Here is a 24,849-nt window from a genome sequence, read left to right on the forward strand (position 1 = left end):
TTTGTTCATTTTAGTCTAGGTATCCATGGTATCTTCCATAATGCCATGAAAAGGATAGGTACATCATACTTACTTCGAATTGTTGAGGCAATATACATAGGTAACAGGGGAGAGCATTCCAAATGGAGAAAAAGTGTCCACAAGTCAGGAGAAAGTGATGAATATGGTATGTCAGGGAAGGCAGGAGGAGATTTGTTGACTATGGTATGTGCTAGCATTAGAACATAAGTTTGACGAGGTAGGGTAGGACCTGAATGAGGGAATGTTGAGAGTCAGTGTGGGATGGTGGGAAGAATTCTAGACAGTCAGGAGACCTGGGTTCAAACTATGGCCCATACTTTGAATAAACTCGTCACTACATGAAAGTCACTCAACATCTCTGATCTCATCTGTAAAGTAGATATAATAACACTTGCACTACCTGTCTCACAGAGTTGAGTGTAGGGGAAGAATTTTGTGATTATTTTTTATTACTATTGAATTCCAGGTAAGGAGTATATATTTGAGGTAGGAGTAATTTTTTAAAAATATAGGTTTAGAAGAAGGGGAATAATAGCTTGATAAAAGATGCCGACGCAGACTTAGTGCCCCAGTTTCCTTTCTTCTGAAATGAAAGTAACTTTCACTTGTAACCAATGTTGACCAACACATGACTCTATAAGTCTCAGCAAACAGTTCCAAAGGAAAAAAACTTCATAGCATCATAGATTTAGAGTTAGTAAGAACCATACAGACCATCTAGACTAGCCCTGGTAGTTTATAGATAAGGAAAACTGAGGTCCCAGAGAAGCTGAGTAACTCACCAAAGGTCACACAGGTAATTAAGTAGCAAAGCTACTTGAGCTCGGTTTTTCTGATTCCAAGATCTGTGCTCTTCCCATTGCATCATTTAATAATAATTCAAATGCAGCAAGTATTTATTTAGTGCCTACCATGTAAAAGAAATGATGCTGGTGCTGGGGGATACAAAGATATAATAAACTTTATGCATTCTCTCCCCTCAAGGGAAATACATTCTACTAGACTACATGGCTTCTCCTATCACTATGTCAGAAATGCACCTTTAGAAACGAGGAGATATTTGGATTTGTTTGTTTAGGGGGAGAGTAAGTGAAATAAATAGATATGTTGTGGTTGCTTCTCTTTGTGCAAACTACTTGGCTGGCTGGGATGGAGATGAGGGAGCTTGTGGTGCAGATAATACAAGGCATTGAATAAATAAAAGTACTTTTTTCTTTTTGCCTTTACAGTACATCATATGATTCCAGGACAGCAGACTAATTGTGTTTGGCTCAGACTGATACGAACATGAATTTGCATTCCTTGAGTACATCCGCTGACTGATGGTGGGAAAGGTGGCCAAGTACCATGCTGGGTAGTGGGGGGAGGAGAGAAACAATCTGGGATTTTAGACATTCGTTACAGATAAAAGAATAATTCACAAATGGATACTGAAAATCAATTGAACTTTTCAAGTTACTGAGCAATGGGTCTACATAGGATCCCTAAGGCTCGACTAGATCTCAAGAGGTCATATAGTCCATCCCCAAGTGCTTGGGCTGAAACACAACTAAACCTAAGCAGTCTGGAATCTGACTCAAAGAGAAACAGTCTCTACCAGCTCCGTCCTTCTAATGCTTGCCATCCTCATTGCCTGGGAAATCTTTGCATTTAATGCAAAGTACTTATTGCTCTGTCATAGAATTACATAATGCTAGCTCTGGATGAGGTTTTGGAGATCATCTAGTCCAAATACTTCCATTTACAAATAAGGAAACTGAGGCTAAGAGAGGAGAAGGTTCTTGCCTGAGATCACACAGCTTAGTAGGGTTCAGTTAGAATGTTATACCTAATCTCAGGACTACAGGAGGAAAACATAGCTATATACTCATGCAAGATTTATAACTTTTAAAAGTATTTTCTCCTTTATCTCATTGGACTCCACTAATAACCTTATGAAGTAAGTAGGTTAAACAGAAGGAAACACTTCTCCCCCTGCCCCCAACCTCCCATCCCATTCTTTAGTTCAGGAAACAATGATTATTTACCTACGTACCTGTTAGATTTTTATAAGAGCTCTTACTGATTCAAAAGGGCAATCAATTCTGGGTATGGAAGTCAATAAGAAGCACCCAATTTTCTAGTCCTAAGAGATTCCTGTAATGCACACGACAGAAGTCCTGGGGAAAATAGGACTCAAACTACTTCAAAATAATTCCTTTAAAATACCTTGGAGAAAGGCCAGCCACACCTGAAAGTGTAGTAGCTGGACAACTACATGGTAGAATTTCAGGGATCAGAGGAGGAAGGCATCACCTCTCTCCTTTCTCCTCCCCCTCCTCTCTTCCTGACAATTCTCCACCCATTGGCTGATTCTGAGACTGCCATTATAACTTAATTTCTTTGGCTGATTCTATCCCAGAGAAACATACATCCCCTGGGAAGGGTATTGCATTAAGCATTTGTAAATTAGCCCCATTTGAATGAATTTATTACTAAGTTTCCTGAGAGTAGCTTTAGAAGAACCGGGGGGAAGAGAGCCTGAGGGCCATGGGCAGCTAGGGAAGGGGAAGACCAGGGAAGCATGAAAAGAACAAAGACCAGGGAGCCCGGGGGCGCTGAAAACAAACTTTACCAATTTTGTAATTCCTAGCACGTCTTCAAAATTTGGAATCAAAGTTTGAAACTCCATATGGATGTGGAGGAGGGGATATTTGCTTCCCAGCAAGGCTCTTTTGACGCTGAAGATGAGCCTAAAAGCTCTTGAGTGCAGGGACTGTTTCCTCCTTTTTCTGTTCCCACACTGCCTTGCCCAATTTAGGGGCATACAGTCCAATTTAGGAACATGGTTCATGCCTAATGTATGTTAAGAGATGACAGAGGTGCCAGGGTATGCTTCGTGAGAAGGCAAGAGAAGCTCAATGAGACAGGAGTCTGTTTGAAAAATTCTTAGGATCACAGATCTAGAACTGGACAAGACCTCAAAGGTAATTTAGCCTGTGTCCTTAATTTTACAGATAAGGAAACTGAGGGCCATGGAAGTTCAGTGACTTACCTTCAAGTTTAGCACTCTATCCACTCTGGCACTTAGTAAAGGAAGGATTTGTTTGTTTATTTTTAATTTTAGTATGTGCTTTTGGAGCCATATGCTAGTGCCTTTGAGCCTGAGAAAAATGCTGAACCCTTCAGGTAAACTTCCTCTTTGGCCTTGTTCCTCCCCAGCACAGAGACTGGCCATAACTGCCTTGCCGGGGAAGAAATGATTCTTCTTGCCCTGCTCGCACAATTCAATTAAACATGGGAGGCATGTGGGATAGAGTTGGCTTTAGAGTCAAGAAAACTTGAATATGAGTCTCACCTCTGAGATGACCCTGTGGAGCTTCATTGTATAGATGAGTGCTGGATCTAGAACCTGAAAAACCTGGGTTTCCCTGCTCACCTTGGACTCTTGCTAGCCGTGTGACTTTAGGCAAATCGATTAACCTTTCTGGACTCCAATTTTCTAAAACGAGGGAATTGGATTTGATGACCTATGGAGATTTCTGGAAGCTCTAAATCTATGACGCTAGGACTCCAGGCAAGCCACTTAACCTCTTAGTACTCCAGGCAATTCCGGAACTCTTTGGCAATCTGATGAAGCCTAATTGAAGGAAATGCTGAACTTAAGGTAGAGGTTGGTGAAAATAAAGATGCATTTTTTTCCCATGCACATTTGTGGCCCCCCCTGAAATTTATCGACAGTCAAGAACCTCTACTTTAAACCTAGAAATTCCAGAGTGGATGCCGATCTGTACTGAGAGGAGTTTCCTTATTGGGGGTTCCCAAAACCTGCAAAACCCCAAGTCTCTCCCCTCCCCTCTTCGCACCAACCCTGCCCTAATGTGTATTGGTTTGCAGGGGATACAAAAATAAAAAAGGGAAGTCTTTGCCCTCAGGTAGATTACATTCCACGGAAGAGCAGCAGTCTCACCACCCTTGTGTCTTCTACTCTTCAGCCTAAATATACATCAAGTTCCTTCACCCAATGCTGAGACGGCACCGTCTTCAGGGCACTTGCCATATTGACCATCTTCCTATGGATACTTTCCTTGTTGCCGTTGAGTTGTTTTCAGTCGTTAGACTCCTCAGTGACCTCATTTAGTATTTTTTTGGCAAAGATACTGGAGTGGTTTGCCATTTGCTTCCCCAGCTCATTTTACAGATGAAGAAACTGGGGCAAACAGCATTAAGGGACTTGCCCAGGGTCATACAGCTAGGAAGTGTCTGAGATCAAATTTGAGCTCAGATCTTGATTCTAGGCCTGGCACTCTATCCACTGCACCACCTAATTGTCCCTTATGGCCACTAAGGACCCTGTTATTTGAAGGGTTTTAAAAAATCATTTCATGGTTTATTCTTTGGAGGGGAAAGGTAGTTTCAATGTCTATATTTGGTACAACGTCTTCGGGTGGGGTATCTTCAGTATCTTTTTGTGTGTGCTATTATCACTAATAATCAACTCAGACATCACATGCTTTGTAGGGGCCATCTCCCTCAGTTTTATGGATATAGGGATACTAAGCAGCCTCTTCATCTTCCATCCCTGATTATATGCAGATTTTTGTTCTGTCTTGTGGGGTTTGGGGGGAAATGAGCGGTCTGGACCCATGATTTCATCGGTGTATAGAACTTTCAGTGGGAAAACTGCCAGTATCCATGCAGGGTCTGTCGCTGTTGGGTGATTTGAAGTCTTAGAGAGTTGTCTGGGGGCACTGAAGGGTTAAGTGACTTGCCCCTGGGTCACCCAGTCAATACAAATAAGGGGCTTGACTTGAACTGTTTTCTTCCTGACTCAGAGGCCAACTTTCTATCCACTATGCCAAGTCAAATTTGACCGTAAAAACTTCATAATCCACATTGGGATATATATATTTTGGGTTAGCTCTCATCTCAAATTGAACTGCAAGTGGGAAGTTTCTGTCTCCTAGCATTCAGCAGGCATCTGTCTCAGAGGAAAATCATCCTCCTGGAGATTAAATCCATGTAAGTTAATCGTACATCCCTTTGCATTTGCACCACCATGAGTGTTGAGGCTCAGGCAAAGCCTCCCTTGGCTCCCAGCTACCCCAAGGAGCCAGGCGGATAGCCGCAGCTTCTACAGCTGGGAAGCAGCTCCCGAGAAGCCAGTTCTTCCAGGCTTAGGGCTCATCTCCTGTCATTTAGTGCGCACGGCTTCCCGAACAACTAATCTAGTGACTAGACCGACTAGTAGAGGAGATGCTAAAACAAGCAGGACCCCAGTTTCTACCTCTCGGGGGCCAGCAGGTGTCCCGGGCTCCGAGGGCTGATCCCAGTCCCGAAAGAGTTAAGTCATCCGGCCTTCTCTCCCCTGGTTGAGAGCGGATTAGGATTTCCTGGGACTGCCCAGCTATCACTATGGTTTATTCTCTTTCTGTGTGTGCATGTATGCGCTTTCCCCTTTCCTCCCCCTTTGTAGTTTCCTAGGTTATCCTTCTTTCTTCCTCTCTCCTGCCTCCCCCCACACCCTCCAGCTTGGGCCCTCTTTCTTTCTTCCTGTCTCGCCTTCCTGTGGCGAAGGAGGCTCATCCATTATAAATGCACATACTGTACTGACATCACCGCCGCTGCCAGAGTGAGCCGCGAGGACAGCTTAATCAGATTCCGAGGGGTGGTCCCTCCCCCCTCCCCCACTCCTCCTCCCCCGCGTTCCCTCCTCCCCTCCCCCATCTTCCTCCCTCCCTCGCTCCGCTCCCCTCCACTCTGCTCTGCGCTCTGCGCTCTGCCCGTAGCCACTGACGCCGCCACGGAGCCCTCTGCGGGGCAGACACCGCCGCAGTTCTGCGCTCCCCCTCGCTCCGCTCGCTTCCTCACTCGGGCGAGCCTCCCGCATCCGCAAGAGCTGAGGAGGCAGGAGGGGGCGGAAATCCAGAGCGAGCAGGAGCGCGCAAGAAGTGGGCTGCCCGCCCCCCATCCCGCCACCCCCTCCCTCTCCGCCACCCTTGGGCTTCGGGAAACCTTGGCGACTTCCCCCAGACTTTCTGCATGACTGTCACAAAGGTAAGCGTCTTCCACCAGCCCGGCCCTATGGGAGCCGGGCTGCCCCGGCAGTGGGGAAGCTCTCGGGATGTAGGGGCAACTGGACTGCGGACGCAGGGTGCAGGCTGGAGGAGAGGGCAGGGCAGTGGAGGGAAGGGGAGGGAAGGAAGTCCTCTGCTGCTGGCTTGCTTTTGCGATGACATGGGTGTCTTCTGTCTTAAAGGTGCAGCGTGCACTCCCCCCCCAGCCCCCTCTCTGCTAGCGGTCTTCTCTCACCCACTCCCATGCCCACCTCCTCAAAGCCAAGCAATTCCACTCCTTCGCCCCGGATGAGTGGAGAGTGGGTGCAAGGAAACAGCTTTGTCGTGACCCGGCAAGGGGAGTGGGATGGGTGCGAGGACAACCCCCTGGCTGGGCACCCAGGAAAGTGACTCCTCGCCTCGGATACTGCATTTTTAACCCCTTGAGGACTCGGGCGGCCAGCTCCGTGGTCCGCTCTAAGGCTGGCCGGTGCGTGTCAGTGGATGTGTGGCTGCATGCCTCCCGCACACCTCTCAGCAGGTCCCGGGGAGGGGCTGACTGTCATTTCAAGAGAATTGCTCTCCTTGCTCCAGGGTAACCCACAGAATGAGGGAGAGCCTCTAGACTTCAGAAAGCCGGCCTCCCCTTGCTTCACTGGGAGCTCTGATTCCGCTCGGGAGCAGCGTCTTTCCGAGGGTCCACAGGTGGTCGGGGGTGCGGTGGGGGGAGTGGGAAAAGGGGAACCCTTTGAAGGGCTTGGTGAGACAAGACAGGGGTCAGAGCCTTGGGTGATGGAAGAGAATGAGATGAGAAGCAAGGTTTATTTCTAAGCGGTGTCGCTTTCTGCTTTTCCATCGTGATATAGGAAGGGGTTAAGAGGGAAAGAAGAGGATTATTATGGTGCCTTGCAAAGGAGAACTCAACTGGAAGTAGGGAGATCTAGGCTTTAGTCCGAGGATCGCATTGTGTGAAATTGGCCAGTCACACAAACTCTTTCAGGCCTCAGTTTCCTCATCTGTAGCACAGAGGTAATAATATAGCGTTGGATCCTACCAATGGAAGATCCAGTGAGATAATGTTTGCAAGAAGTGCCTGGGAAAGTATGTGCCAAAGATGGCTTCATAAATGATGTCAACTCCTTTGATGGCCAAAGGGACTGTGTATTACTTTCCGTTGGGATTTGGGATAAAATCGTCCATTGCTTCCCCAAATAGTACTCACTACCTTTTCCTCACACTGGCCTGGCTGCTGGAGTTGGGTAGGTGATGCCAAGAATAGGGATGCAGTCTGTGTGTGCTGGCAGGACCATGGGGCATGATGGAATGCCAGTTCTTAGTCCTACAGAAAGGGGTGGAGAAGGTCAGAGAGCTCAAGTCTTTACTGATTAACTAGCTATGGGGCTGCATGCTACTTTTGATAGGATTAAGGTGGAATAAACCCAAGAGAGAATCTGTTAAGGAAATTTGAGCTAAACTTTTTCAAATGGCTATTGGACTTTTTTTTTTTTGGACAGCTTGGTCTAGGCACTCGGGCAATGTGTTAGTAAAACAACTTGGAAACAAACTTTCTGTCTGTAACCTTATAAACAAAAAGGTTGTTTCCAAACACATTTCTGGGTGTGTGTGTGTGTGTGTGTGTGTGTGTGTGTGTGTGTGTGTGTACGATCTTTCCTCCTCACTTTGTCACATCAAGTGAAAAGACTTCAAAAGTTGTCAAGTCCCTTTATTCCCTTCTCTAGGTCTCAGTTTCCTCATGGTAAAATGAGGGGATTGGACTATATGATTTCTGAGGACCTATCCAGCTCTCACAAATCGGAGGAGTTAATAATGACCCTGAAGATGGAAGAAAGCAGATTGTTTGTATAGAATGGATGAGATGAGGAAGATTTGAAGTTGCTCAAGTTTTTTTTTCTCTTAGATACTTTGCAGACTCAGAAGAGATAACCAGCCCAGAAATGACTGGATCCTTTGGCATGGCAAGACAGAAGGGTATTGTGCTGCAGGTTGATGGTCTGGACATACTGAACATGGCCCCTCCCCCTTTTTTATACAGATTTTGTGTTTACCACCTTTCCTTCCTTCTCCATCAATATCAGAGTTTCTTAGCCATTTTTGTGTCATAGATCCCTTTGGCAATCTGGTGATGCCTTCTCAGAATAATGTTTTTAAATGTGTAAAATAAAATACATAGGATTACAAAGGAAACTGATTGTTTTGTATGTAGCATTTTAAAACTCCCCACAAGTTCATGAACCTTAGGTTAAGCACAAATTAAGTCAGCTCAGAGAATGTCACGATTCTCTGCTTTCCTTAGGGTGGGGGTAGGTGAGTAGTCTGGGAAGCACTAGGTGGCACAATGGACCTGGAGTTTGAAAGACCTGAGTTCAAATCCTACTTCAGACATTTATTAGTTGTGAGACCATGGACAAGTCACTTAACCTCTGTCTGCCTCTATTTTCTCATCTGTTAAGTTGTGATAATATCGGCTTCTAGGATTGTTATAAGGATCAAATGAGATAATATTTGTAAAGTGCTTCACAAACTGTGAAATGCTATATAAATGCTAACTATTATTATCAAAGGTGGGCAGCAAGTGGGTTTGCGGATTGGGGGCCAGGAAAGGTGAGCATGAAAAGTAGGAATGAGAGACCTATAATTAAATCTAAGGCGTTGTTATTTGGCCATGTTCAGAATAAATGTGGACAGGAAGATACTACTCCAAAGGCATGTTGTAGAAAGTGCACTAGACTAAGAGACCCATCTTGTCCTGTGAATTAGATTTTTTCTTGTCCTGATCTTGCCAGTAACTTACTGTATGACCCTGGGATCACTGGGATGCAGTACCTTTCTGGGAACTCAGTTTCCTCATTTGAAAGGGGTTAATCTATATGGCTGTTGTTTTATTTTAATGGTGTCTGACTCTTCATGACTCCTTTTGGGGTTTTCTTGACAAAGATACTGGAGTGGTTTGCCATTTCCTTCTCCAGCTCATTTTACAGATGAAGAAACTGAGGCAAACAGGATGAGGTGACTTGCCCAAGGTCACACAGCTAGGAAGTGTCAGAGGCAGGATTAGAACTAATGATGATGAGTCTTCCTGATTCCAGGCCCAGTGCTCAATCCACTGTGCCACCTTACTACCTCAACCTAGGTTACTTCCTGCTTTAACATTAATGGCTATAATGCTCCTCTTTGGAGCAGTCAGAGGCTCAAAGGGTTGAGCAAGGCAATGGGACCAGAGTCTTGCATTTCTCTCCATGGAGCTTTGTACCACCCTGCTGGTCTCTCTCTTTCTAAACTGTTTAGGGGGAGGTTCAGCCTCGTTTCCCCTCTTCTTCAATCTCTGACCAGGACAAGATAGCTTCCCTGGAGCTGACTGGGTCAGGCCATCACAATTCTCTCCTCCCAGGAAAGGCTTCCTCTTGAAACATGGGTTCTTTGGCTCTCTGAAAGGATCCAGGCTTCCTGCTGAGAGGGGCCTCTGACTACCTCAGTACCACAATTCCTGCTCAAGAAGATAAGAAGCCTTCATAACTTTATCACCAATGGCCCTTTCTGGGACTCAGCTTCCTCATGTCTAAAATAATGGTGATGGGACCAGATGACCTCTAAGCACTAAAAGTAGGGCCTAAGGCCACAGCTTTGGCAATGAAGACTCAGCCTGAATCACAAAGGGGCAAATAACCTGTATTGAGACCCCTCTCTTTGGGCTTTGGCATAGGAAAGAGCTCTGTGCCCCTCTGACTCTCAGAGCTGAGACTCTTCTCAGCTGGAAAAGTCTAGTGGAATTCTGGGCTGGACACTCTGATAAGCTGGCCAGCTCCATCCCCAGACTAGTATTTGAGATGCTGCTTCCTCTCCGTCACCCTCAGGAAGGGGTTCCCAGGTCAACTTCCTCTCAAATTCTCACCCTTTGGCTACATGTTTCATTGATCTTAGAGGCAAAATTCCATTTCAGGGCAGGAGTTAGAAGACCTACCCAGAGCATCTACCTCACCCAGCCCTCTGGGCAAAGCTGGTTGGCTGGAGAATATCTCAGGTACCCCACTTTTCTGAGGAATCATAATTAAGAATGACTCCTAAACTTTTGGGAATGCTAGAGGCCAGAGTGTTTACCACTGTGGTACACGGCAAGGGTAAAGTGCTCTGTGGAATGCAGAAATGCATGAGATCCAATCAATCTATGATCATGAAGACTGTACATTTCCTTTAGGGAGACACACACATGTGTGTATCTCCTTGAGGGGATACATACATGAAAAGTTAAATAATAACACAGCAATAATACAGAAGACATTATAGGACTGTATCTGATTAACTGTCAAATATGATAGATACTAGTGGCATAATATACAAATATAGTCTTATCAACTATTTTGCCCCTACATTAAATGGCCTAAGATTATTGAGCTTTTTGAAGCCATGCTCCAGTTTTTTTACAGTTTCTTTGTCTCCTCCACATTAGTTGCTGTCAATATGTCTCTTCTTTCAGTACTCCATTCTCCTCCTCATCCCCAACTTATTGCTTTTATTTCTTATGGGCAAAGAAATTAGTGACCAAATGTGTCAAAACTGTATGGAAAATAGGAGTAAATAGGCTCAGAATGAAGTGCTGATGGACCTTTCTATGGGCAAATTGCCTGAGGTATAATGTACAGGCTTTAAGGATATCTATTTCTGCTATTCAGATATCTTTTTTTTTTCTTTTCTTTTTGGCTTCCTTCCTTCATTTTTAGCTGTGCATTGCTGGTCAGTCAACAGCTGTTTATGAAGCCTTTATTATGTTGCAGGCATTGTGAGACAGGTAGTTTTTGAGTAAGTGGAATGTTCTAGAAAGTAAATGACTTTCAGATTATCTGTGCCACAAGGTATCTCCATAAAGGTAGATGTTTGGGAGTTGACCGTGGTTCAAGTTTATACAACATTAATTGAGAGGTAAGATTCATGAGCAAGAAAGTACAGGGTAGAAAAACCCTAGACATCCAACAGGCCTTTAAGATAGAAATTTAGTTTTATAGAATCACACATTTAGATTGAGGATAGACTTCAGAGGTCATCTGTCCAACCCTTTCATTGTACAGATGATGACAGTAAGACCTAGAGAGTTTAAGTGGCTCAGCCAGATGGTACAAGTACTAAGGATCAGAGATAGGATTTGAACCCAGACTCTCTACTTTCAGAGCACATTGTCTTTCCCCTGTATGATATGATTCTTTTGTCAAATGGACTCGATCCTGGGGGTAGTAATTTATAGAATGCTAGACCAGGGAGATGGTTTTGGAAGAAGCAGACTCTAAATTTTCTCTGTCTCCATCTCCCCACAGGCCTCCATCTTATTTGGAAGGATCATAGGTCTAGAGTTGGAGGGACTTAAGGAGATATTTAGGTCAACCCTTCCCTGTCCCCCAGCTCCACTTTACAGAAACTTTGGGACCCTTCTACTCTACTTCCAATATCTCCCTAGATTATTCCTTGCCTTTCTTGGACTCAATCTCCTCTGCATTCTGATATATGTTAGGAAATAATGGTTGTTAATAGATTTATCAATATTTTCCAGTTCATCCCCCTAAGGTGTTATCCATTCTGTGTAAAATATCTTAACCCATATAAATCATCATGTCCAGATGGCCCTTGAAGTTGGGTTCCAACAGTGAGAATTTTAGGCCCGATCCCAGGAGCAAGAAGAAATGTCTTTGGGTAGCATTGCAGTGTCTATCCTGCTGATACATAGGGCTGGCCCAGCCAGCTAGGGTTCCCCAAGTATGCCACACAGCACCAAAGAAACCTTAAGCTTTTATGGTCAGCCATGAGCCAACCGTCCTTGGGTCCAAATCTATGGAGATAATGGAGAAGAGATTCGCGTCCTCCCCCAGAACTCCTCTGAAACAAAGACCTCCTTGAAAATTCTGAGTATTCTATTTTCCCACACCTTTCCTGCTTGGTTCCTGCTGTGAGAGGAAATGAAATAACCAGGGGGCCACAGGAACCTTGGGTCTCTGAATGGGTCCAGGGATCTAATTTCCTTGGAATGCTCCTCTCCCACTCCTAACTCCGGTGGGACGATGAAGTACTTGTCACAGAGGTGGATGGGGTTATGAGGTTTGTCTCCTTGTGTCTTCAGTGGACAATCCATACTTCTCCCTCCTTTGCCCCCAACAATATTCCTATTCTCTCCCGCTTGTTCCCAGGAAAGGTTCTATATCAGTCTTTGACATATCTGTGAAAATTAGCTTTAGTACCTAACATTTTCTCTCTCTGGGTAATTTGCTCTTCAAACCTAACGTCCCACTAGCAAAGGAAGGATTCTGTTTCCTGGTAAAGGACGGTCAGTGGGCAGATGGGGAGAAATAGTTTGGGGGAGTGGGAAGGCCCTGAAATCACACGACTGAAGTAGTTGCCTATTCTCCCTCGACTATTTTATTGGCTCTAAACTGTACCCAAAACAACCAGCCCCTTTAGGCAATTCAGGAAAATGAAAATTAGCCAGATGGACTGTTTGGCCTTTCTTGGGCCAGGCAGCCAGTTGATGGAATAAATTTTTCCACTTTCCAGACGGTTGTGTTGGCCTCAGCCCTGAGCTCTTGGCGGAAAGAGACGAGGTTCTGATTTGTGTATTACTGAGCACAGAATTTGTGTATTCTTCATGGGACATCACAATGCACACATCTCCCTAACGCCCTCCCAATATTATTTTTTAGTCTTTCATCCTCCAGTGTCCCCTTCCCCACCTCCTGCCTTTCTCCTCCATCCTCTTTTCCTGTTGTCTCTCCAACCTTTCTCCCTTAGCCTGTCTCTTGAAATCAGGAGTTGTTCACCTTTTGTTTGTCAGTCTGGTGAAGCTGATGGGCCCCTTGTCAGAAAGAAACCAATGATATTGAAATATTGTTATCCAAATATAATAAAAAAACAAGACCACAAAGCCTAGGCTAAGAACCCCTGCCCTGTCCTCAGTCCCTCTAATTCCATTGCCAGTCAAGGCTCTGCACCCTTCCCCCTGGATGTCCCCTTGGCCCGTCTCTCCCTGGTGTCTCTACCCACATTCTATTTAATCTCAGTTCATTCTTCCCCTAGACCGACTCCTTTCTCACTAGTTCTTTCCATCCTTAAGTGAAGTAATGTGGAAGAACGGAAAAGAACACTGAGTCAGAGGATTTGGGTTTGAATCCAAACCAACAGGACTGAATTCCAAATCCACTTTCCCAATCCAAATCTGTTGTCTGTGTTACCTTGGGCGCAGTACTTTTGTAAGCCTGGGTTTCCTTATCTATAAAATAAAGGGGAGGGGTGGGACTAGATTATCTCTAATGTCCCTTCCAACTCTAAGTCTGTGATCCTATGAGTGATCCTTTTCCTTCCTCCGTGATCTCCTTTGCTTTGCTGGTTGGTATCACGTTGATATGTGGGCCTCAGTGGATCGAGCGCCAGGCCTGGAGTCAGGAAGACTCATCTTCCTGAGTTCAAATATGGCCTCATATACTTACTAGCTGTGTGACCCTGGGCAAGTCCCTTAACTCAGTTTGCCTCAATTTCCTCATCTGTAAAATGAGCTGGAGAAGGAAATGGCAAACTGCTCCAGTATCTTTGCCAAGAAGATCCCAAATGGGGTCACAAAGTGTCAGACTCCAGTGAACAACAACATATTGCTGCCGTTGTGACTCTAGTTTGGTGGTGCCCAGCTAGGCCATGAAAGTCCAGAAAAAAATAACCGGTTGGGCTTTGCCTCTACTTTTCCCTAGTTGTTGGAAGCCAGGTTTATAAGGAAAGGACAGATGCAAATTGAGCTGCTTCAGGATGAAAATAAGCTGTTTTGAATGACTGTGCCCTTTTGGGCAGAAAGAGTGGATTGACTCTGAGAAAAGATGGGACACCTGGGGCAGCTGCCTCCCTCTTCCCAATAGGCAGATGATGTGATGATGCCTTGGTCACCCCCATCCTGTGAATGTGATCACCGTATTCATCTTTTCTTGGACTCATCCATTCCTCTTGTCCTGCAGTAAGGCACTGTCTAAATAATAATCTGATGGGGTTTCTCTTGGGCTGTTTAGGCTGTGTTGCAGATTAGAAGAAGTGTTAGATTTGGTATCGTGAATCCTGGGTTCAAATCCTGACTCTGTCCTTTCTTACAAGTTTTATGACCCAGAGACATATCATGTTATATATCATAAATCCTGACTCAATCATAGGGAGATCACCCTGCAATTTCACTAATAGAGTATCAGGAAACTTCCCCTATCAGTGAACATCAGCATCTTGGCAACTTAGTCTGAGACAGTTCTCTATTGTGTTGGGAGGTTGCATAGCTAGTATGTTTCAGAGGCAAGACTTGAACCCAGGTCTTCCTGGTTCTGAGAGTATGCTATACTGCCTCTTAAGACCTTAAGACACTTAGAAATACAGAAACGCAGGTATTGCAGTAAACAGGAAGCCAACCCAAAGTGCAGCTTTAATCTGCACGTAGAATACATTCATATAGGAAAAAAACCAAACCAACAAACTCAAAACCTGTTTGCCATGCCATAAAGTACACACTTAATCTAACCTAAAAATCTCAAAAAATATGTCCTGTTGGTCATGGGGCAAGTAAATGAGAGGACCATAGATGGTTCAGTTCAGCCCTGTGTAAATCACATGCTTTACAGATGGTGGGTCAGGAGTGTTATCTTTGATGAGAGAGAGAGAGAGAGAGAGAGAGAGAGAGAGAGAGAGAGAGAGAGAGTGTAAAGAAGAGTCAGAAGGCCCGGGGTTTAAATATTTGACTCTGCCATCTATGTAACCTTAGACAATTTGCTTTACTTTTCTGGGCCTCAGTTTCCTCGTCTGAAAAATGAGGGAGGTAGACTAGACAATCACCAAAGTCTCTTTCAGTTCTAAATCTCTGATCCTAAATGTGTTAGTCCTTGCCTCGTGTGTGCGTGTGTGCGTGTGTGCGTGTGTGTGTGTGTGTGTGTGTGTGTGTGTGTGTGTGTGTGTGTTTTAATCAGACTGACAATGTGTCCCCCCTTTGAAGGCCCGACTTTTCCAGGACCCTTCCCAGACCACTATAGCCCATAGTCCTCGCTCCTTCTGAACTCTTATGCTACGCTCAGGTCTTTAGCATTTGATCTTGAATTATTTTGTTTGTGAGAGACTCGGAAATACCCCTACGACAAAGACACGAGGTTGTGAATTTCTCTGCATCCCTCCCACCGGCACCCAACCCACCCCTGAGTACTTTGTAGGTGCTGACTTTGTTGCCTTGGGTTCTTAATTAAAGTGGGACGGAGGAAGCAGCATGTTTAGTTTGCATCTGTCCTTTCCTGAGAGTCCCTGCTTCCCAGGGGCAGCTGCTTTTCTAGGCTTTGATAGCTTAGTCAGACACTACAGAACTGGCACCTAGTCATCGCACACACAGACACACACACACACGGTGGGAAGAATTGGATAGGACAGTATGGTGTAACATAGAGAGCCAAGTATTTGGAGTCTGAAAACCTGGATTTGAACCCTAGCCCTGCCACTCACTGGGATCACCTAGGTTATGTCATTTTATCCCTGTAGGTTTCAGTTTCCTTATCTATGAAAATAAGAGTTTTGGGCTACAGTGGAAATCCTTAACCTGGGGTCCACAGACCTCAAAGGGTTCTGTACGCAGATTTCAGGGAGTCTATGAATTAGGATGGGGAAAAAATGACATCTTTACTTTCACTTACCTCTAACTAGGGGAGTTAGGTGCTCAGTGGGTAGAGTGGCCTGGAGCCTGAGTCAGAAAGACTTATCCCCCTGAGTTCAAATGTGGTTCAGACTTACTAGTTGTGTGACCCTGGGTAAGTCGCTTAACCTTGTTGTCTTGGTTTCCTCATCTATAAATGAGAAGGAAATGACAAACCACTCTAGTGTCTTTGCCAAGAAAACCCCAAATGTGGTCTTGGAGAGTTGGGCAAGACTGAAAACTATTGAATAAACCTCTAACTGAAATTCAGCATTTCCTGCAATTATGAATTTTAAAAAAAATTAGTCAGAGAAGGAATCCATAGGTTTCACCAGATTGTCAAAAGTGTCCAGGACACAAAAAGAATGAAGAACCTCTGGACTAAAGCATCTCTAAGGTCCAACCAACCCTAAATCCTATCAGGAAAGGCCCAGCAAGACCATTTCCTAATCCAACCTGGGAAATGTGAATTTGGAAGAGTCTATTCTCAGTGGTTTAGCCATTTTGAGATTGAATCTATAAAGCTGCTCTGTATGATAAGCGAGTGAAAGGGGCCTCCTTTTCCTCTTTAAGCAGCTCCAGGGAGGCACTATTTATTTTTCTAAAAGGACCCCTTTTGGCATCTTTCCTTTTGTGCTTCCATAGGTTTGACAAGCCATCGTCATTACCCTAGCCGCTGTCATCTTGCTTCTCTACAGAGGACATTTGTCTTCTGTATGCTTCCAAAAAAAAAAAAAAAGTAGCTTTTAAAACCACTTAGGGGCTTGCAGTTTGGTTTGGTCAGAGGGCCATAGGATTTCCACGTGCTGTCGTTCTAGTACAGTGTGTGTTCACTCCACAGGCTTAAACTGACTCTGCTCCTGATGCTGGGTCAGATGGTAATATCAGTGGGGCCTGCTACTACTCAGCGGGGATGCGGTGCGTGGGGCTAGGTGTGCTTCCTGGCAGTGTCAGGGAGCTGCGTTGGAATTAGAGCATTTTAAACTTTGAAGACTTTGAGGGGGTCTTCTAGTCTAGCGCGCCCTCCCCGCATCCCCAGCATTACTACGTGCAACAGAATTTGGAAGGATAGGAGGCAAGTCTATTCCTTATTCGGTTTCGTTTAAGGAGAATAAAGAGATGTTGAGAATGTTGCAGGCGTATGGGGACGGAATAGATGAGCTTTATATGGATGAGCTCACAGGCCTGGAATCTTCTCAAGGGCAGGTAAGACTATTGGAGTAGGATAGAATAGAAGCTCCTTGAGGGCAGGTGAGAGTTTTGGAATATGGTAGAATGGAAGCTCCTTGAGGGCAGGTGAGAGTGTTGGAATATGGTGGAATGGAAGCTCCTTGAGGGCAGGTGAGAGTGTTGGAGCAGAATAGAATGGAAGCTCCCAGTAACTTACACAGGGCTATGCAATGTGTCATCAAGGACATGAACAAAATCTATCATGTCGCTACCCTTCATGAGTTACAATCTTGCTGGGAAGTTGAGTCTGTTATATGAAGAAAACTATACAATGATTTGCTAAAGTGCTCATCTATTCAAAATACAGCTAGTTGGTCGAGTGGATAGAGCTCAGGACCTAGAATCAGGAAGACTGAAATTAAAAACCAGACGTTTATTAGCCATGTGATCCCGGGCAAGTCACCTCCCCTCTATTTGCCTCAGTTTGCTCATTTGTAAAATAGGGATAGGGAATCTTCCCCTGTGGCACAGTGTGTCGGCAGAGTGCTGGGCCTGGAGTCAGGAAGACTCTCAGACATTTACTAGCTGTATGACTCTGGGCAAGTCACTTAACCCTGTTTGCCTCAGTTACCTCATCTATAAAATGAGCTGGAGAAGGAAATAGCAAACCACTCCGGTATCTTTGCCAAGAAAACCTCAAATAAGGTGACAGAGAGTCAGACACGACTGAAATGGCTGTACACAACAAAAATGGGGGATACAATAATAGCATCCACCTCCCAGAATCCTTGTGAGGACCAAATGAGAGAATATCTGTAAAGCACTTAGCATGGTACCTGGCATACAGTAGGCTCTTAATAAATGCTTGTTTTTCTTCCTGGTTTTTATTTATGTGTTACAGCTTGGCAGCTACCGTTCTTTTCTAAGATTGTCCTCTGGGTGACAACCAATTTTCAATTTTTTTCATAGACTCAGCCATGCAGGAGTGTATGGTACAAATAATAAATCCCCTGAGTGGTCAGGAAAGAGGGAAATTGATGTGGGCTAGAATAGATGGAGAAGGCCTCCCTCTGAGCCTTAAACTGAGCCTTGGAGAAGGGCTTAGAGCGGGTGTTCTTAACCTTTTTTTGTGTCCCAGACCACTTTGGTGTGGGACCTTTTACTGTGTGCCTATAAATTTTTTCTCAGAATGATGTTTTTAAATAATTGAAAACAATATTAAATTTCAATTAGAGCTTAGTGAAAATAAAGATGTAACTGTTTTTTTCTATCCAAGTTCAAAGGCTCTGAATCTCTCCACAAATATCACTGAAGGGGGGAATCTGTGGACCCCTATCTTAAGAACCTCTGATTTAGAGGTGTCAAGACACAATGGAGAGAGCATTTAGCTAGGAATCAGGAGATCTGGGTTTAAATCTTTACTATGACCTGTATGACTCATGGAATTTTGGGTAAATCACTTAATTTCTCCAGGCCTCAGTTTCCTCATCTGTGAAAAATGAGCACATGTCTCCCAGTTCCTAGAGGACTTTCCAAGCAGGAGGAGCAACATGAGATGGGAACAGTAGTCCCATCTCAGAAATGGAAATGACCTGGGCACGTGTAGGGAAGGTCAAGGAGTCAGCTTATTCTACAATTTAGAGTGTCACAATTCTTACAATTAGGAAGTCTTTTCCACTGCTGAGTCAACACACTGCAGTCCTGACCTCAGAATGTATCTATCTGTTCCATTTGCTGGGAAGAAAAAAATTCTCTCTCCCGATTGGCCCAATTTTTTTTTAACTCTGTTTGAATAGTTCAGGACAGTTGAAAAGCCACTTTTCCTTCTCCTCCACCCTCCCCACCCACCCCATCCTGCTCTGTTTGCTTTGGCAGGAGGGTTGTAATTGTTACAGATAAATCTGGCCACTAAATTTTGGTTTCCTGCCTTCATTAACAAAGCAAGCCAAAGAAAGCGATCAAATGCCGGCATGCAAGCATTTGGGCTCTGCAGAGCTATATTTTTGTATTTGTCTCTGTGCAGAGCTGAGATGGTGAAAACCTCCCTGAGGCCTGGACCTCAGTTCATGGGGTCCCAGGCATCGTATGGAATTGCCAGGTTTGTTCCTCCCTGATGAATGAATTTGGCCTTGTTTGAAGCAGTCTTTTCCTTGGCTTGGAACAGTTCCTCAGAGTCACTCCATGGTCCCTGGGTTTCGTGCCTGTTTCCCTCTGTGGATTTATAGGAGGAAATACATTGTCTCATTATGATTTACACCAACAAATTTCAAAAGCAGGGATTGAATTAACAGACAATTTTATGATCTTTGATCTAGTGAGATTCAGTTGTGGAGGAGGGAGGGGGGTGGGTGAAGGAAGAGACTTAGTTTGAGACAGAAACCTGGCCATACTGGGCATTTGGGGGGGGGGTCACTACTCTATTTGGGAAACACCTCTTAGAAGTCCAATCTATCCCTACCCAAGTTATTTACATTTTTATGTGTCACATAACTACTTACAGGGTTTCCATTATTGGAAAATTCCTGCGTCAGTGCATAGTGGATAAAATGCTAAACTTGGAAGAGCTGGGTTCAAATCCCGCCTCTGAGATGAGATACAAGTTTGACCCTGGGTCAAGTACTTAACCTGTCTCAGCCTATTTCCTCATCTTTACAATGAAAAATTAGACTAGATGCCCTCTAAGATCCTTTCCAGCTCTAAAATCCATGCTCTAAGCGGTCTTACTTTGTGGATTTAACTTTAATGAAGGATTGATTTGTGAATGATACAGTGAAAACTCATTTATAAGAATAGTTATTACTTTAAGGTTTGCAAAGCACTTTACAGATATTGTCTTATTTGATCCCCACAATCACCTTGGGAGGCAGGTGCATTGTCATTTTACAGTTGAGGAAACTGAGGCAGACAGAAGTTAAATGACTTGCCCAGGGTCACACAGCTAGCAAGCGTCTGAGACTGGATTTGAACGTAGATCTTCTTGACCCCAGGTCCAGAATTCTATTCAAATGCTTGGGGGATTCAGGGAAAGCTGGGGGGAAAGCAGCTCACAGTTTTTGCGATGTTTTAAAGTTTATAATGTGTTTCCCCCCACTTTAAAAAAATAGCATCCCTGTGATTTCAGTAATCAAAGTGCTGTTTCCATTTTAAACATGAGGGAACTGAATCTTAGAAAAGTTAGATTTTCCCAGAGCTAGTAAGTGTTAGAAATGCGATTTGAACCCAAATCTTCTGATTTCTAAGTCTGACGATCTTTCCATAACACAATGGGAGTAGAATTTTCTGGGGGTTTTTTTGTTTGTTTGTTTGTTTTTTAGGCAATTGGGGTTAAGTGACTTGCCCAGGGTCACACAGCTAGTAAGTGTCAAGTGTTTGGTCTGAAGTCGGATCTGAACTCAGGTCCTCCTGACTCCAGGTCCAGTGCTCTATCCACTGTGCCACCTGGCTGCCCCCGAATTTTCTGTTTTTGAGGGTCCATCTGAAAACTTTTTTTCTTCCAAGCCTTGTTGCAGGTCTTTCTAAAATACCTTCGCTGGTGTATCACGAACATGAATGAATTCTTGCTGAATGAGAATCTTGGTGTCTCAGTTACGATTCTGAACAGGAATTTCCAGTGGTGAGGATTATCATTGATCTCTTTTCCCAGCTCCTCTGGAGATTACAAGAGGTACAGCACCTCTGGATTGTTTCATTACAGTGTCTCATCTACAAGTCCTTTCTTACCATTTAGGTTGTAAGTGCCTCGAGGGAAAGGACTGTCTTTTATACTTTGGTGTTTCCCTGACTTCTTAACTGAGGCCTGGGAAAATAGTTAATGTTAGATGAATCAAAGCAACTAGCTGGAATCATGGGGAGAGCTGCAGTTATAGTAAAGGAAGATCCAAGTTCAAATTCTGCCTCACACATATGTTGGCTGTGTGACTGTGGGAAAGTCACTTAACCTCTGTTTGCTTCAGTTTTCTCATCTGTAAAATGAGGTGTAATACTAGGACCTCCCTCACAGGGCTATTATGAGGACCAAATGACATAATACATGTGTTAAAAAGTGCTTTGTAATCCTTCCTCAGACACTTATTAGCTCTGTGACTCTGGGCAAGTCACTTAACCCTCTTTGCCTCAGTTTCCTATTAAAACGAGGATGATAATGGTACCTACTTCCCATGGTTGTCTCAAGGATCAAATGAGATAATAATCGTAAAGCACTTAGCGCAGTGCCCGGCACATAGTAGGTATATAAGGGTTAGCTATTATATTATATGGGCAGCTAGTGGATAGAGTGTTAGGCCTGGAGTTCAAATCTGGCTTCAGACACTTCCTACTTTGTGACCCTGGGCAAGTCACTTGACCCTGTTTGCTTCAGTTCCTCATATGTAAAATGAGCTGGAGAAGAAAATGGCAAACCACTCCAGTATCTCTGCCAAGAAAACCCCAAATGGGTCATGAAGAGTTGGACACGGCCAAACAGCAACTGATGAGCAACAGCATTTATCTTGTATAATCGTACATGACGATATGGCACTTGGACAGGTCTGTACTGAGCCCATGGAATTCCCTGAAATCATTCGGTGATGGTGTTTTTTGTTTTTTTTTTTAACTAAATATATTTTATCATGGTCATAAAATATTACAGCTGCAAGGCATCTTGGGAATTATCTCGTTATTTATTGATGAAGAAACTGAGCTCTAGAAAAGGGAAGGGACTTGCTCAAAGTTACACAGAATATTAATTAGGGAGCAGGAATTTGAATCCAGGTTTGCCTCCTTTTTTTTCTTTGACGTAGAAGGCAGCAGGACAATTGAAGCTCCTGATTCACTTGGTCCTGGTTTATAAAGGGTTTCCTGGGGGTTTCAATAAAGGGGAATTTGCCTAACTCGCTCCCAGTGAAGTAGTGTTTTCCACGGTCCCTGCAGTGGAGAAAGCTCTGGTTGTAGAGTCAGAGGACCTGACTCCAGAGCTGTTGCTTACACCTGTGACTCAGGGCAAGTCATTTAACCTTTCTGTGACTCACTTTCTTCATCTGCAGAATGAGAGGTTTGGACTAGATGACCTCTGAGGACCCTTGCAGCTCTAGTGATCTTGTAGGTACTAATTAGGAAATGATGAAGTTCTGCAAAGGAGCTTCCAAGTTCTAACCCAAATAACCTAACCTGCTGTTCCCCACACAGGATTTTCCTTCTCCTATCTCTGTGCTTATCACCGACTATGCTCTGTACCTAGAATGCTCTCTTACCTCGCCTCCTAGAATGTCCAGCTCCTTCAAGGTTGAGCTTATGCGTCACCTCCTACAAGAAACCGCCCCTGATTTCCCCAGTGGTTAGTGCTCCCCTCCCCCCCCCAAAAAAAAGTTCTTTCCAGTTATTTTGCATATTTTATATTTACTTATCTTTGGGCATGCTGTTATTAAACACCTACTGTATGTTAAGCACTGTGCCAGGTGCTGGGGTTACACAAACAAAAATTAAACCTCTGCTTCCCTCAAGGAACTTAATAGTCTCTCTGGAAAGAAAACAACACATCTTCAGTAGAATGCCATTTCCTTGAGGACAGACAGGGACTGTTTGATTTTGGCTTCTGTACCTCCTTAGATTCAGGGGTGGGGAACCCGCAGCCTTGAGGCCCCATGTGACCCTCTAGGTCCTCAAGTGCAGCCTTTGGACTGAATCCAAGTTTTACAAAACAAATCCTTTTATTATGGGGACTTGTTCTGTCAAGTTTGGATTCAGTCAAAGGGCTGCACTTGAGGACCTAGAGGGTCACATGGGGCCTCAAGGCTGCGGGTTCCCCACCCCTGGAGAACGGTACATGACAAGTGGTTAGTGCTGGTTGAGTTGAGTGATGTCTCTGTGAATTGCTCCTCAGGTGATAAATACCAAAGGATGCTATTTTTAAATCTACCTGGCCTTCCCCACCCCAGAGGAAGAAACTATTTCACTGCGGCAACCAGCAGAGAAGCTTCCACAATCCCAACTGAGGAAGCCCTCTCGCCAAGAAGGGAGTAGTAAACTGTGAATTCTGATCTTTCCAGGTTTGAGGGATGTAATTACTGAGATCTGGCAGCCCAGGAGCCCTACGTGACCCAGCCAGCCACTCCAGCCTCTGCAGATCTGTGCACTGGATCTTTCCCTGTCTGGAAACTTACCGGGAGACCATTTGGCTCCAAGAAATCTTTTAGTCTTTTGTTCTCCATGAAACCATTAGAATGCTTCTCTAGAGCAATTCATTGCCAATAGCCAGGGAATGTACCCGTTGCTAAGAGTTTAGTCTGCCCAGGCCTTATCACCAATTCTGTGTAAATTTTCTTTGCAACTCCAGCTTGGAAAGGAGTTGGGGGGAGGTTATGGGAGGGGGAGCTTGGGGGAGTTCTGGAAGCCTTGTATATCATAACAGCAGGCAAGAACAAAGACGCTCCTCTACTGTGCCTTGGGACAAAGAGCAAAAGCAAGCTGTAGAAAACTGAAATGATTTCAGATTTTGGCTCATATGAGCAGGAAATTGTCCATGTGGTGTGACTTTTAATAGGCAGGGGAGAGTCTCTACCCCCAAACATCTCCTCTGTGTTACTGAGCCTGGAATGAATCATTAGATTTTCATTCCTTAAGGCTTTAGGGCCTTTTGGGCTTCGCTGATAAGCAGGAATATGTGTAGACCAAGAGTGGGGAAACTTCAGCACTTGAGGATCTAGAGGGCCATGTGTGGCCTCCAGGCTGTAGGTTCCCCACCCCTGGTCTAGAGGAAGGTGGCTAGGATGGTGAAGAAGCTAGAAACCAAACCTTATAGAGGTGGCTACCTTCCTGTTTTTTATATGGATTGTCCCCTATCCTGGAAAGCTCTCCCTCCTCACCTTGTCTTTGCACAGTCCCTTACTTCTGTCAATACTCAGTTTAAGCACTATTGTCTACAATGAAGCCTTTACTGATCCCTCCAATGGCTAGTGTTCTCCTTTCGTAAACTACCCTGTATTAAAAAAAAATTCTGTTTATACTTACACATATACATGTTTTCTTCCTAGAGACAATGGAAACTCTTTGAGGGGAGGGAAGGGTTCATCTTTATTTTTGTACATAGTAGGTGTTTAATAAATGCTTGCTGGTCAATTGATTTATAAGGATCATTTGAAGAAATTGGGACATGATAGGTGTTATCAAGAATTTGAGGGCCTGTCATATGGAAAGAGTAGGGAGTTGACTTATTCTGCTTGGTCCAGAGGGTGTAATAGGAACACATGCTCTACTTGGAGTCAAGAACACCTGAGTTCAAATCTGGCCTCAGAGACTTACTGGCTGGGTGACCCTGGGCAAGTCACAAACCTGTGGTTTTCATTACACTGAAGTATATGGTGCAGTGGATAGAATGCTGGACCTGAAGACCTGAGCTCAAATCCAGCCTCAGACACTTACTAACTGTGAAACCCTGGGCAAGTCACCTAACCACTCTCTGCCTCAGTTTCCTTATCTGAAAAATGGGAATAACAATGGAAAGTATCTTCCAGGGTTATTGTAAGGGATCATGTGAGATATTTTAAAGGGCTTTGCAAACCCTTTAAAGGGCTATGTAAATATTTCTTCTTGTTGTTATTATATTAAAGCATCCCTTCCTTCATAGGAAAAGCTTCCTAACAGAGTTGTCCAAAATTAGAATGGCCTCCCTCAGGAGGTTGTAAGTTTCCTTTCCATGGAGGGCTTCATACAGAGGCTGGATGACCAGTTGTCAGGCATCGGCTAAAGGAGATTCCAGTTCAGGGACAAATTGGAGTAGAAGTTCTTAAGAAGTGTCTATGATTAAAATGCAAATACCCTGGGGAGGGAAAATGTCTTAAACCCTTGTGGGCAAGCCCCTTACTGGAGTAAAGCTGGAATTCTTAACCTTTTTCTGCCTCGTGAATCCCATTGTATGGATTCTACAGATAATATTTTCAAATGTATAAAATAAGATATATA

The 24,849-nt window shown here is 44.3% G+C and overlaps 1 protein-coding gene across 3 annotated transcripts in view; it reads left to right on the top strand.

Moving 5' to 3' along the window:
- Window positions 1–5,716: 5,716 nt before the first annotated feature.
- The window catches only part of CORO2B (coronin 2B), a 237,479-nt gene continuing 218,346 nt past the window's right edge, over window positions 5,717–24,849 (top strand). For all 3 annotated transcript variants that reach the window (XM_020982384.2, XM_020982393.2, XM_020982376.2), the window contains exon 1: window positions 5,717–6,057. Coding sequence is in view for 1 of the 3 variants with exons in the window: in XM_020982376.2 (XP_020838035.1) it covers window positions 6,043–6,057 (15 nt within the window). In the remaining 2 variants the exon portion in view is untranslated. The remainder of the gene's footprint in view (window positions 6,058–24,849) is intronic.

Source organism: Phascolarctos cinereus, unplaced genomic scaffold (genome assembly GCF_003287225.1).
Source record: "Phascolarctos cinereus isolate Bilbo 61053 unplaced genomic scaffold, phaCin_HiC Scaffold_3;HRSCAF=262, whole genome shotgun sequence".
NCBI classification, from domain to species: domain Eukaryota; kingdom Metazoa; phylum Chordata; class Mammalia; order Diprotodontia; family Phascolarctidae; genus Phascolarctos; species Phascolarctos cinereus.